General features: G+C 37.0%; 1 protein-coding gene across 1 annotated transcript in view; it reads left to right on the top strand.

Annotated features, from left to right (window-relative positions):
- Positions 1-3,739: 3,739 nt before the first annotated feature.
- Positions 3,740-13,662, top strand: part of BMP5 (bone morphogenetic protein 5) — a 63,559-nt gene continuing 53,636 nt past the window's right edge. The window contains exon 1 of the mRNA XM_052809263.1: positions 3,740-4,917. Coding sequence (XP_052665223.1) covers positions 4,434-4,917 — 484 coding nt within the window. The 5' untranslated portion in view covers positions 3,740-4,433. The remainder of the gene's footprint in view (positions 4,918-13,662) is intronic.

Genomic DNA, 13,662 nt, shown 5'->3' with positions numbered 1-13,662 from the left:
AAATTCCCTTTGCATTAGGAGACATATCTTTCATTGATACAGAAAAATACGTTTGTGTTTCTTTCTTACGTTTGCAGGGTGAGAATACAATTGTCATACAACATCCAACTGGATAAAATAAAATAAAAAACCCCTGAGTGAAAGATGTCATACGTGTTTTGTTGATTGTACATTTGGAACATATGAACATAAACATACTTATGTCCAAAGGATTGAATGTACACCTCATGCAGTCCATACCATTGTAAATCCAGGTTGAATAAATGTAGTACAACAGATATGCCTAACTATGGTGTCTGTGTAACGTTTCTGTCCCAGGAAGAGTTGAGATGACTTGCTTTCTTTTTGCTGGGGAATCTGTAGTTTTAACCTCTAATGATTTTCCTGCTTTCATGAAACCTTTTCATAAAAGTCTTTCTCCCTGTACCTTTTGCAGCAATAGCCTTGCAGAGAGACAACAAGGACAGACTTACACATTTGTAATGCTGGATCATCTGTTTATGCATAATATTGATCTGAATGCCAAATTTAGCTGGTCATTAAGATGGAAGGAGCCAGCAGAATCATTTAGCGTGTGTGTGTAGGTTTCAGATTTAGTCTGCAAATATCTTGGGAAGGGTCTGCATTTTAGTCTATTTTGTCAGACAGTTAGAGAGAACCATTGCTGTGGGAAATCACTTTCAGCTGATATGATATTGAGGACCCAGAGGGGTTCTGCATTCAGTAGCCATCCACTGATTTTATATATTTTTGAGTAGTGGGCATTGCCCATAAAAACAATTGCACTCTCAGTGATGGCAGTCATCTGTTGGGTAGTTATAATTTTTTTCACTGTTGCAGTGTTATGATCCATTGGAATCCGAAATTGGCGATATCTGAATTCACGGGTTTCACTACCACCCTTATTTGCTGTAACATTGTTTAGGTTAGTACAAACGTACTGAGCTCTGAATTCACTCATGATGTACATATATGCCACATTGTTTAAGAAATTCATGCAACTGCTTCCTATCCTGCGCTGCTAGGGGTGCCTGCATGGTGCTCTGCTGCTCTCCTGCCTCCGAGACCCTGCTCTCCAGGTGCTCTGCTGGTTACATGCTCCTCTGTCAGATATCTATCCCTAACGGGAGCTCACTTCTGGAGACATTTTAGTTTTTCTTTTATTTTTAAAGGACTGGATAAGGGCTGGTCAGGTGATTTCTTATGTTGCTTCCAGGTTGAGAATCTGGGGAAGAAAGAAGGTCTATCTGTGTGTAGGTTTTATATTTCAAAATTTCAGTTTTAGATGCAGGGTAGAACTGGAATCTCTGGGGCATCTTGTTCAAACCCCTGGTTTTGATTTTTGGTCAATACTTTATACTGACCTCAACTGTTATTTAGATTTGAGTGCATCTAAAAATGGCGCGAACATGGCATTTCTTTTAAGTTTCAATATTATGCAAACAGCTCGGAATAATTTTTTGTTGTAAAACTCGAAACCTAGATCTAAGGTGACTTTGAAACTGAACCCAAACCTAAACTACATCCAGATATCTGTGCCAATGTATTTTTATATATTATTAAATAAAATACCCTGACATGCTGAAACTGTATGTGGTATTTTTTCTTTAGAAGTAAATTGATTCATATTGAAAATATGAAATGGGTCCTATCAGCTATTACAGATCCCTTTCATTTCTTTAGCAAAGGCTTTCATTTTTAGAGCTGGTTGTCTCTCCCATGTACGAGATATCCTTGTTAACAATGATTGTTTATGGAACTCAGGCTTATTACAAAAGGACATTGTGTTTATATTAATAAAAAATATTTTTATTTTTGTGTTCTAGGCAAGGATGCTTGGTGCCTCATTGTAGGGTAGGTTAAATGTAAAATAAATCCTTTGTATTTAGGTTACATGTTTGGTTATGGCTCCGTCTGAAAATAACAGGGACTATTTTTGTCAAACATATGATTACTATTTTATATGTTTTCTTACTCAGTTTCTGTCTGGAAGAATGTTTACTACATAAAAGCATCCTCAAACTTGAGGGCATTTTTGGCTTTTTAGATGGGAAAAGATTAACTAATGTGGAACTCCAGGCACTCTAATGGGATAATGTAGGAAGTTTCTATTGTGGACATACTGATGGGCTGAGGACTTAAATCCTCTGAGCAATCAATCCACTGGCTTTTATGAATGCTTAGGGAAAAAAAGGAAATATATTGCTGGAAAAGAGGAATAAACCTTGTTGCAGGATACGTGATGGCCAAATTAAAAAAAGACATATGTATGGTAAAGTCTCATGTATAATTGCAACTGTCTGAGCAGGACAAGTGAAAGCAAAACAAAAACAGGAAATAATACTCCTCTTACAATAAATGCATTTTGAGGGAAAACCTCAATGAGGAGAGAAAACTTATTCTGATTCTGACTGCTCTTCTGCTGAGAAGAACAGGACTTTTGCTAAATAGCTTCATAATTAATTTTAGTGTTAATTCAGCAGGTCTAGTATGAAATAAATCCTTCCTTGGGAGAAGCATTGTGCATTATGTGCGCTGATTTATAAGAAAGAATCAGCTATATTTTAATGATAGCTGGACTAGACTGTAAATATAGACTAGGACTCAAAATATATCAGAAAAGTTCATTTTTGCTTAATATACTAGATAAATTGTTCCTGGCTTCTTAAGGTGTGACTATACTTGCTGTCACACTCCCAAGTTTACTCAAGAACTGTGTGATTTGCTCAGTAGGTGCTAGTCATGTAAGGGAAAACCCAATGGGATGCATTTTTATACCTGTTTTTTCCTCAGTGTCATGTATTAACCATTTTTGTCCTTTTTTTCTCCCCTTCATCAAACGAAAGTCTCCTTAAGACCAAAGGCCAATTATAGGAGTGGGGAAAATGACCACCAATAATCTGAGCAATATGAAATTTAACACTGTGATTTTGTTTTAGTGAGAGGAAAACACCAGTTGCTGGCTGTCAGAAAATTTTAAGCTGAATCTTAACTTCATGGGCAACAGCTTTAAAATCTATTTAATACTTCTTATTTCTTCAGTTAAGCTGTTTCTTTATCCAGTTAATAATAGGCTGTGGGATTAAATCTTAGCTTTTGATATTTACCAGGAAATGTAGTATAACGATTTATGAATCAAAATGTACTTTGAATAAATTATCATTGCAAATTACAGTTTATGAAAGTTGTGACTATAACCATAATTATGCCATTGGCTGTGCACAACCTGAAATCTCGCTTGCTGAATAAATTTGTTTTCATTCAGATTGCATTCCCAAGATTTTTAGAAAAGAGTGAATCAAGCCTCACCGACAAAATTTCCTGCAGAGTTTATTAAAAAGGTCACCTTTGTTTGCTAAACTTACCTAAAATATAAACATTCCTTGAATTAATGAGATGCTATTTTAGTCTGTTATGAGAGTTTCTTATTCAAGTTTACTAAACCATAGACTCATAAGGAGACTCACAAGGGCTTCCACGTTACGCCATGCCTTTAGCAATCTATATATATTAAAATTGTTAAAGTTAAAATTGATTCTGCAAGCTGTTAGGAAAAAAGCAGCCGATAGCCAAAATTAGATATATTACTGTAAATTGGGAGGGGGGGGGATTTAAACTCTGTCTGGTAAGAGAAGGGTTAAGGACTTTTTTGCTATACCCGTTTCAAATTACAATGAGAAGCCTCTTCTTTCCCAGCAGGGTTGTGCTTACATTAGTCTTTAGATCTCTCTTGAAAAGAGCTGTTATATTTTGTGCCTGCTAGAGTTGGAAATAACATTTCAGAAGCTGAAAAGGGTTGAATGGATTTACAGAAGGGGTTTTTTTGCGAGTAATTCATGGCAACACATTAATTTGATTAGTACGTGCTTTAGAATTACTTTACACTCAAGCAATTCAAAAGATGTCAAAGTTATCACCAGGCTGCTGGACAAATATGTGTTACACCACCAAGGTACAGATCAAGACAAATCTGTGACTCAGGATTTTATCTTGGGAAGAGCGCAAGGTGTACGAAGAACTCAGAATAACAAGGGAAGATAACTCTGGGAACTACAATGTGTCAGAAGAACAGCTCTTGCTAATACAGCTCCCACCAAAGACCTGGTTATCTAAGGTTTATATAGGAATGCCTAGGTCAGCTGACAAAATACTGGTCTTCTGCTCCATAAATGCAGAAAAAACGATAACAACAGTGGAAAATTGGAAGTCTGAATTTCAGCTTTCTTAGAAATAACTGCAACCTGACACATTCCATAATATTTAAACAGGGTGGGGGGAGAGAAATCACCAAAGATGTTACGTTTAGAGATGACATTGACATGAAGAATAGGTAAATTTTGTTTTTCAGCCACTGGGAAAGCAGACCTCATAGGAACTCAGAACAAGTAGGAGAAAAGATTTTTTTTTTTTCCTTGTTCTTTTTCTTTTCAAAGATGAACCTAACTGCACTCAAAGCTTTCGTGGGCTTGCTCTGGAATTGCTGGGTTCTGGTGGGTCACGCACAGGGAGGTTTAGGAGACAATCATGTCCATTCGAGTTTTATTTACAGGAGGCTGCGGAACCATGAGAGAAGGGAGATTCAGAGAGAGATTCTCTCTATCCTGGGTTTACCTCACAGACCCAGACCATTTTCACCAGGAAAGCAGGCTGCTTCTGCACCCCTCTTCATGCTGGACCTGTATAATGCCATGACAAATGAAGAGGATACTGAGGAGCTGGAGTATTCACTAAAGGGATCAATGGCAGGGGAGAGCAGAGGGATACGAAAAGGATACCCTGCCTCTCCAAATGGATATTCACGGAGAATACAATTATCTCGCATGACCCCACTGACCACACAGAATCCTCCCTTAGCCAGCCTGCACGACACCAACTTTCTGAATGATGCTGACATGGTAATGAGCTTTGTCAATTTAGGTACGTGGAAATTTTTTTTGTTTCTGCTCTCTTTGACAAACTGTTAGCCTGATCTTGCGAGGGGCTAACCTCTCGGCCAGACCGTAACCTTTTCTAAAATGGCAGGATTGGGCCCGGACTGCTGTGCCACTTGTAAAAGAAAAGTTGTACTGATGGTAAAGTAGCTACGTTGTAGGTGGCCACGGAAAAAGATTTTTCTCACTGTTTATATAAAGTCAGTTTCTATAACTCCCCTCTGCTGGCTTCTGTTTTCTTTCTTTCATTGATGTAATGAAAATTCTAGCCTTAGGCCAGCTAACTCCTTTTTTTTTTTTAAAATCTCAAAAAATCAAACACTTATGCCTATTGCTCAGTTATTTCCCTCACTGTTTTGCTTAAAGCTCAGACATGAACAAACATCAGATGTTAATATTTTAAAGCCTAGAATGTTATGAAAAGGGAAAAGTTAAGCCATTTCCGGGGGGAAAAAAAAAAGAAAAAAAAAAAGATTTCTTAGGTTATTTAGGGGTTTTTTTTCTGTTGGTAAAAGTCACAGTTTTATTATCTTTTCAGCTGGATGGCTGGATTTTAAATAATCTGCTGCTGTTTCTTTGTTATTTCTATTTAATAACCACAGACTGTGTTTTATTATACCTCCATGGTGCTCAGAGTCTGCAATGGTTCTTACTTTCTCTGTCATAAATAAATTAAATAACGAGTATTAAACACCAGAAACATGCAAGCAAAGAATGCTTTTGAAAATGATATCAATTCAGACACAAAAACTGATAAAACTAAATTATATTGGCTTCTGAGTATAATAAACATGCTTACCGGTTTCGTTGTGGTTAAATGAGGAGTTAGAGATTTCTTTAATAGAAAGCAAATTAAATCTTATTAAGAAAGCTGCAAATAATTCATGAAATGTATTTACTGTTTTTATAAGTATTTTAAATGCTACAGGACTCATAAAGTTAGCTAAAAAAACCCTCCTTGTTTGATCTGAATAGCAAGAGATTTAGTTGAAGTTTATTAATAAGCTGGTGCAAAATCTGATGAACTCTTGATTTTCAGGATAATACTTTCTGCAGAAACTTTTTAAACATTTCCAAATATACCTTCAGATTATCACACACATTCTGTACCTTTTATATCTACCAGGTCTTTAATCCTTGCTGCAGGATTAAAAATGTTTCCAAATACTAAAATCCTCAACAACTTGAATTTCTAGGAAAATGACACCCTAGAGTTTAGTTGTAGTGATAATAAAGTTACTTTTCATTAATTATTTGGCAGATAAGGAGATGTTCAATTCTGAGATCTTTTTCCTGAAGAGTAATATATGTCCACAACTCTAAATACATTTGCTCTACATAAACTCTAAATAAATTTGCTTGTTGCTCTTGCTCCTGAAATAGCAGACTAGAAAAATATTAAATCTCTGTTTTTTGAAAATGTGTTCCTCATCCTTAAGAAAGGGTTACATATTATCTGTGTATTACTTTTAAGTTATCGTTGTATGCCTCAATTTACCCAGAGTATCTGGAGTCAGCTGAATTTAAAATGGCAATGTTATAAAGGAAAATAGGAAATGCTCTGATCTCCTAGGCATTAGTCAAGGCCCTGATCCTTCAAAAATTTTCCTCATGTGTCCTGAGAAATACCCTCAGTAAATCTGTCGCAGTCCATTGCATCAGTGGCCCTGAGGACTATTTGCACAGGACCTAGCCTTTGATTTCACAAACCGCCTTTGATTTCAAGAGGACTTCTTGCAGTGCATGAGTAGAAGTCTTTGAAGGCTCAGTGTCAGGTATGTCCTAGCCTGATCCTGCTGTGCTTCTGCAGACAAAAACCCTCTCTGGAAGAACTCAAGTTTCCACTGAGTGTCTTACCTTGACTGGGAAGTTTCTAATATTTGTCTCATTTTTATGGGAAGCCAGTGCTGCCTTAAGAAAGTCATTTTGAGAAGCTAAAGTGTATCTTATGTTTCTAAAATGTGCAAACTGGGTATGAGATGCTTTATTTTTCTAGGGATTATGATTAATAGACACTATTAACTTATAAAAAAATACTGTGTAAACACCAGGTTCTGTTTGTCCTCTGTAAAATTAAAATGTGTCTCAGGTCCCAGCGAGTCTAAATCCTAATTCACTTTAACTGTCCTTCCATACATGTTGGAAGTTGTGGTTTATCACACATTCCACTGTGTAACATGCGTAAGAAATATTGATGACCAATATAGATTAGCTTCAACATTTTTATTAAACAATCCTGTGTTTCAGTATAATTAACATAAAAATGAAATAAATCATGGAAACAAGTAACTATTTTATATGATTTATGCAGTATAAGATCATGACAGATGAGGGCAAGCTCTTTTAATGTACAATGGGGAAAAATATGCAGTGATAAGTGAATGCTAACACTGTACCTTAAAATCAATAAATGCTGATGCAGCACAGTAATAACTCAACTGGTTTTAGATTTGAAGCCTCAGTCAACTTGCATCAAATTAATCTGCTCTGTTCATACTTGCACACCATTAATTACGCAAGTTGTAATTATAAGGCTTTATTAATCATCATGATATTTTAAATTGAAACTTTTGTATATAGTTGTAGCCAGTTATAATAATTTAAGACATATATATTAAACCAAGAAATATGTAGCTGAGATGTTGGATAGCAATTATTAAGCATAAGATTGAAAAGGCTGAGTAAGATTAAAAAGTAAAGTAAAAAATAGACGAGGACACATAATTTTATATTAAAGAAGAAAAATTGAAACTTAAATGTAATTTTGATAAAAATCAACCTTTCAGAGTTGCAAATACCTCACTTTCAAAAACAAATTTAAAAAATAATCATCAAGGGAACCGCAATTATAATTCTGTAAAGCAACCAGGGAGAAAAACAAGACTGCATTTACTTCTCCTGTACTTAAAATTGTAAACACCTGCTCTTTATACTGAAATTTATACCAGAATTTCCATCTCTTTCTTTCTTGAAAGATATGACAGGACAGAGACTATGTCTTGTCCTGTATCTTGTATGAGACTGTGTGTTGGCAGCTCTCCATAAATATTGATGAGTGTAACAGAAGAGTTAACTGGGGTTGGTCCAGCAGTCAAAGAATAAATCCTCCACTAAATACACTGGGGTTTTCAAAGATCTGATTATATCACCTACGAGTTCAGGACTTTGTTTTCCTCACTGGGTGTTTTTTATTCTGTTGTTATATTTTATTATGTTGTTGCAAAGCCCTGACTGTTTTGAGTTCTGGCGTCTTCTTTTTGGCCAGTCTCCCAAAATGACATATATAGGATACCCTGTTCCTCAGAGAACAGACAAATAATACTCATGTAGTTCTACTCACTTTTCTGGTCACTCAGAATTTAGTTAGGGAAGGACTTTGTTGAGATAAATGTTAGTGTTCCCACTCTTCACCTCTCACCAAAAGAAGGGGATCGAATAAAAAAATATGTACGTGAGGCTTGGAGAAACAGCACCACTTTTATAAACTACATTTAAACATTTCAAGGACTGAATCTTCCATTAGCATCAAAGTGATTATTAAATCCACTGTACTTAAGTGTTCCTTCTCTTGCAGTTCAAATGGTCTGTATTTTCACTTGTTTACAGCACGTCTGTAAATTTTTCTCTAAACAGATTGCTGCATTTGCTAAACAACTCTCTTTTCTTTCTCCATATTTTCCTATGAATTGATATGAACTTTCTATGATAGGGGATAAATATATAAAAGGGTTGTGGTTTTCTGTTGTTTTCTTTCTTAGTATATAAAACTAATTTCAAAAACTCAAATGTGAAGATCATTATAAAATTTGTGACCCTGACCTACACATGCTAATTTAAAGAAGGATACAATATTATGGAGATTTTTAAGGCAACCGATACACCCCAGAAAGACAACTTTTCTTCTTCACATACAATGTGATTCTGCAAACTTAATTATAATAATCCTCAAACCACACATGCTGTGATCATTTCTTAAATCAGATGCTGAAATCAAAGGAAATTTTGCCCGTTTGAGGCACAGAGGACTGTTCATATTTCTCCAACTTCTCTACCCCAAGTTTGTACACTCTCTTGAAGATTATGTTCTTCTTTAAAACCTGAATCATTAAGCAAATACATAAATTCACAAGATTTACAGCCCATTGTGTTCATTGGAGAATGCTAACATGGCAGAGAACAACTTTTATACAACTACTTTGAGAAACCTACAGTACATCAATCCACACCGAATACCTGTACTAATATATTTTTGTTACACACAAAAAAGAAAGTATTCCTAACTGCAATCAGACCTTGAGCGTATATAGTAGCTAGTTTCTTAAATTAAACTAATTCAGTTTCTACAACCTTCTGCTCACAGCTAACATATCATCAGTGAGGGATATGGAGTGCTAAGCTATAAAATGCCAGGAGCTGTGGAAGGGGAGCTGGGTTTGAAGGATACAAGCAAAAAAGGCCTCAGGATCATTAACTTCTCTCTTCAAAGCTTAGGAATGAGCACACTTTCTTTCTTTCTTTTCCACTGGATTTCAGATGTTGCTGTCTTAATTTTAACCTTACATGAATTTCCTTTGCTGTGGTACAATTTTAGTCCATGAAATGCAGGCTTCTAATGAAAATATTGACACAGCCTTAACTGAAGTGACGGAAGTAGTGCTATTATCTTGCCTTGGACAGAGGGATGCTATTACAGAGATAAAACTTGTTAAATGACAGATAGACCCCATGTCTTTATTTGGGGAGTTGGATCAATACTGAGAAAAAATGAGAAAACATTTGTGAAGTTTTTTTGAATGGCAACCCAAAGTCAATAAGATGCTGTTTTTCACTCTTTTACATAAAATTTAAAACAAATTAGATCAAGCAGGTCTCATTTAATCTTCACCCAAAGTACACCTCACTGGCATCTTGAAATCCTAAGTTTTTTTTCACTTAATAAAATTTTAGTCACATAATCAGTGAGCTGAACTAATTTGTTGTGACCTAGGCATGCAATCAAGCATTAGAAATAACTATTAATGATGAAATAATTTTATATGGCCAAATTAAATATTAAGACAGCTTTTTGCAAAATAGATTTATTTATTTCTAGAACAAAAGGACTTTACTCATGGGATGACATGCCCTAAAAATCCTCACCCAATCCTTACAATTCATTAGGCAGTTTTAACCAATTTTTGTGTGATAACAGAGCAGGTTGTTAGGGATTGTTTTTGATTTTGAGCAAGAAATATTCTCCACATTCCTTTTTGGAATTACACTACATTTGTTGTTTTATATTGAAATATTTTATATTTCCTTTGAAATCTGTCATGTTACATGAACTTTATGAACTATGTAGCTCTACCTCAAAATAGGTTTGTGTGCGATCCATAAATATCATCTAACAAAATAATGTTTTTATAACTGTCAATTAATTTTTTTGCCAAAGTTAACACTTTAAATCCAAGTAAATTATTGTATCTACCCAGCCAAAAAAATGTCAAGCTCTCCATTAACTGGGGTATAAAACTGTCTGATTTTCCTTGCCGACAGATTTGAAAGAAATTGCAGATAACTGAAGAGAAACTGATTTAGAAGATGGTTAGATGTGCGTGGTGAAAAGCTATATATATGTACGGATGTATATAAAAATATATATATTATTATTAATATTTTTCCCATTGGGAAGAACAGCTGACCCAGTTCTGCTTCTTCTTTTGAAAGTGCTCCTTTCCAGACTAAACACAGACTTTGGGTGGGGTTGTGGGGATTGTATGTATTGTACAGTACATATTTTCCCAGGAAAACACAATCTCGGAGTGCTTCTGGCTAGCCATGAAAGAGAAAGAGGAAGGCTTGTGGAGACGCCTCTGTGCAGAGGATATTAGGGGAGGAATCCGCCTGCCATGGAGTGGATGGAGAGCCTCTTGGTTCTCTTCCTAAACCCCAGGTTATTTGCTTAAATAACAGGACCACTTTGGCACATATGTGATCTCCCACACTTATTGCTCCTGTTATTATTTTCTCTGAATGTCAAATTATGCAAAGAATTTTACCATGGCTACCTGCCTACTTACTGCCTGAGTTATGGAGGTAATTACGACATGGGCAGTTCCTTTTTCTTCTCTTTTTAGCCACAGTGGTTCCTTTCAGCTTGCTTTCATAGGCCGACAAACTAATAGAGTTTTGCAGAAAATTGATTGATTACAGTCTGATCATTCTAGGTGTCATCTGGTGTTTCCACATAGCTGAGAATGAACAGTTTATGAAGTGCCAATTGCAGCCTCCAGCTAAAGAAAGGCTCCCCAGGGCCTCAGGAGAGCTCTGGCTGCTACCAGACTTTATAATTATTTCCCACACTTTTCCCCATCCTCTCCTACTTGTCCTTTCCCTTGTGTCTAACCCCCGCCGTCTAGGCAGGGTCACTGAACTTTAATTTTATGTCAGTGGCATTTTGCTGCAGAAAGGATTAAAGGCCGAGAAGCAGTGAGACTAGGTGACAGCACGGGAGTTGGAGAGGGAAGGAATGAGAACAGGCATGAGAGAAAAATGGCAAAGCACAGACCAAGCCTTACAGGGAGGACAGCCGTCTTCTTCTTGGTAGGCAATGGCCAACGTGCAGGGCTGGACACAGACCTGCTGGGCATAGGAAAGGTTCACAATAGAGAAACAGCCTCTGCAGGAACTGGTATTACTGAAAGAGTTAGTCCTGCTCCTCTGTGCCTCACATGGAGCATGGTGATATAGCACTAAGAGCATTTCCCATGCCAGTAGAGTTACAAAAGTGGAGGAAAGTTCATCATGGTAGGGAGAAGAAGGTGCATGTGGACAGAGGAAAGGGAAAGAACATGATAAAGACAGATAATGTGCAAATTAAAGAGCAAATTATTCCAGGTATGGGTTTCTTCTCCTAGTAAGCCTTGCAGGTGAAGGGAGCAGTTTTCTTCTCAGTCCCTTGTGGCAGAGCAACTACCTCAACCTCCCCAGGCACTTGGCTCCCCAGGCAAAAGTTTTTGTCCTTGCAAAATAAAACGCAGCTCACCCCACCCTTCAGTACATCTGTGCAGGGAGTACACAGACAGGCTACTAACATTTGCAGCCATAAATAACGTAGAAGCTAGCTTTTAAAAACCGCAGGTTAAAGGATGAGGGCTGCCATGACGCACATAGAGAGGTTGAGATCAGAGGAGCAGCTAAAAGGGGTCGGGAGAAACAATGAATCCCCTTGTTCTGAGTCATATTTATGAGTGCTCCATTGCACCTAAAGTTCATATTTTATTGGCTAGGCCATGGGGTTTCCCCATTTGCTCATCTCTTAAAATAACACCCCTGGTTAAAATTTCCTATAAAACACAGAAATGCTACAGCAGGCAGAACTTGTCAACCCTGACAACTACATTATTTAAGTTTGTGGGTGGGGTACACCAAGCAGGAGCTGGTTTGTGTTTTGTACTGAATTATGAATTTGTTTCTATAGAAAAAATGACCGTAAAACAAGTAGAAAAGGACAGGTTTTACAGCTCAGCTCTCCACTCAGAAACTTCCCACTGTTATTGAGGCATGCTCCAAAAGGTGAATCTAAGTGTTTAGTTCCCAACTGTTTTTGAGCAACTGCTCTGGTGCAATAGATCAAGAACTTGGCTTTATTGATCACTGTTATACAACTCAATGGCATGTGTGGTACCTTGCCAGAATGTGGCTTTACTATTTTTCCCACTGTAATTCAGGGCAAACTGAGACAACAGCTATTAATGAGTCAGGGCCTAGAAAACTAATCAGGACTGCTAGTGCTGGTACATGATATATATCCATAGCTGACAACCAGTGACTTTGCAGAAGCAAAATTCCACTTAACTCTCTTTTTGGAGGAGAATCAGGAGGAGGTAGGAATTTGTATAGCTGATATTTCTGTTAAGTTTATCTTTATCTGACTTAGCAATATTACCCATTCAGACCCCATGAGAACCAAAGGGTCTTTTCCAGCCTCAACAATTCTGTGATTCTATCCCTTTGTAGACTGTGTCTATCAAATGAAATTACTGTTGTTCTAAGTCTCGTGTATTTGACTGTAAATTAATGAAGCTATATTCATATTATCTGGAAAAGCTGTACCCATAGCCCAGAGTAATTATTATAAATTAATAACAATTTGTCTAGGCGTATCCATTTAAAATATCCCTTTTTTAAAAGTGAGGGGGAAATATAGATAGGGTATTCAACTATAAGGTACTGCAAAATAATTTCTAAAAGATACTGTGTTGGACTTTCATGATATGGATAGCATCAGTTTTTTGATCAGATAGCACAGTCAAATTCTGTCCTGACAAACCTAGACTACATAAGAGGAAAGAGCAGGGACACTGGATGATTTGTGAGTCTGATTTTGAGGCAGCGGGCAGATGGCGCCTGATGGCGCCTGATGGCGCCTGATGGCACCTGATGCCTGGAGCCATGGGATTCTAGTGGCATGGTTTGCAAAAATGTTAGCTGAGAAATCAAAAGAGTGGGCAAACAGTAGTGTGGATGATAAAGCCATGGGAGCAAAAGCAAGCCCAGCGTACAACTGCATGACAGCAGTAGTCTCTGTGGTGATTTATGATGGCTGAGATCCAGCAGGAACATAGCTTTGGGAAAGTTGTTCACAAGGTTCCCTCAGCTGGGGTATATGTCAGTAACTACAAGTCATAACATGCTAGTCATCCCAAAGGTTAATGTGCTACTCCTGACCAGGTTAACTTTCTGCCTTGCA

This window comes from Harpia harpyja, chromosome 15 (genome assembly GCF_026419915.1).
Source record: "Harpia harpyja isolate bHarHar1 chromosome 15, bHarHar1 primary haplotype, whole genome shotgun sequence".
NCBI classification, from domain to species: Eukaryota; Metazoa; Chordata; class Aves; order Accipitriformes; family Accipitridae; genus Harpia; species Harpia harpyja.
This window is presented reverse-complemented; position numbering and strand designations above follow the sequence as displayed.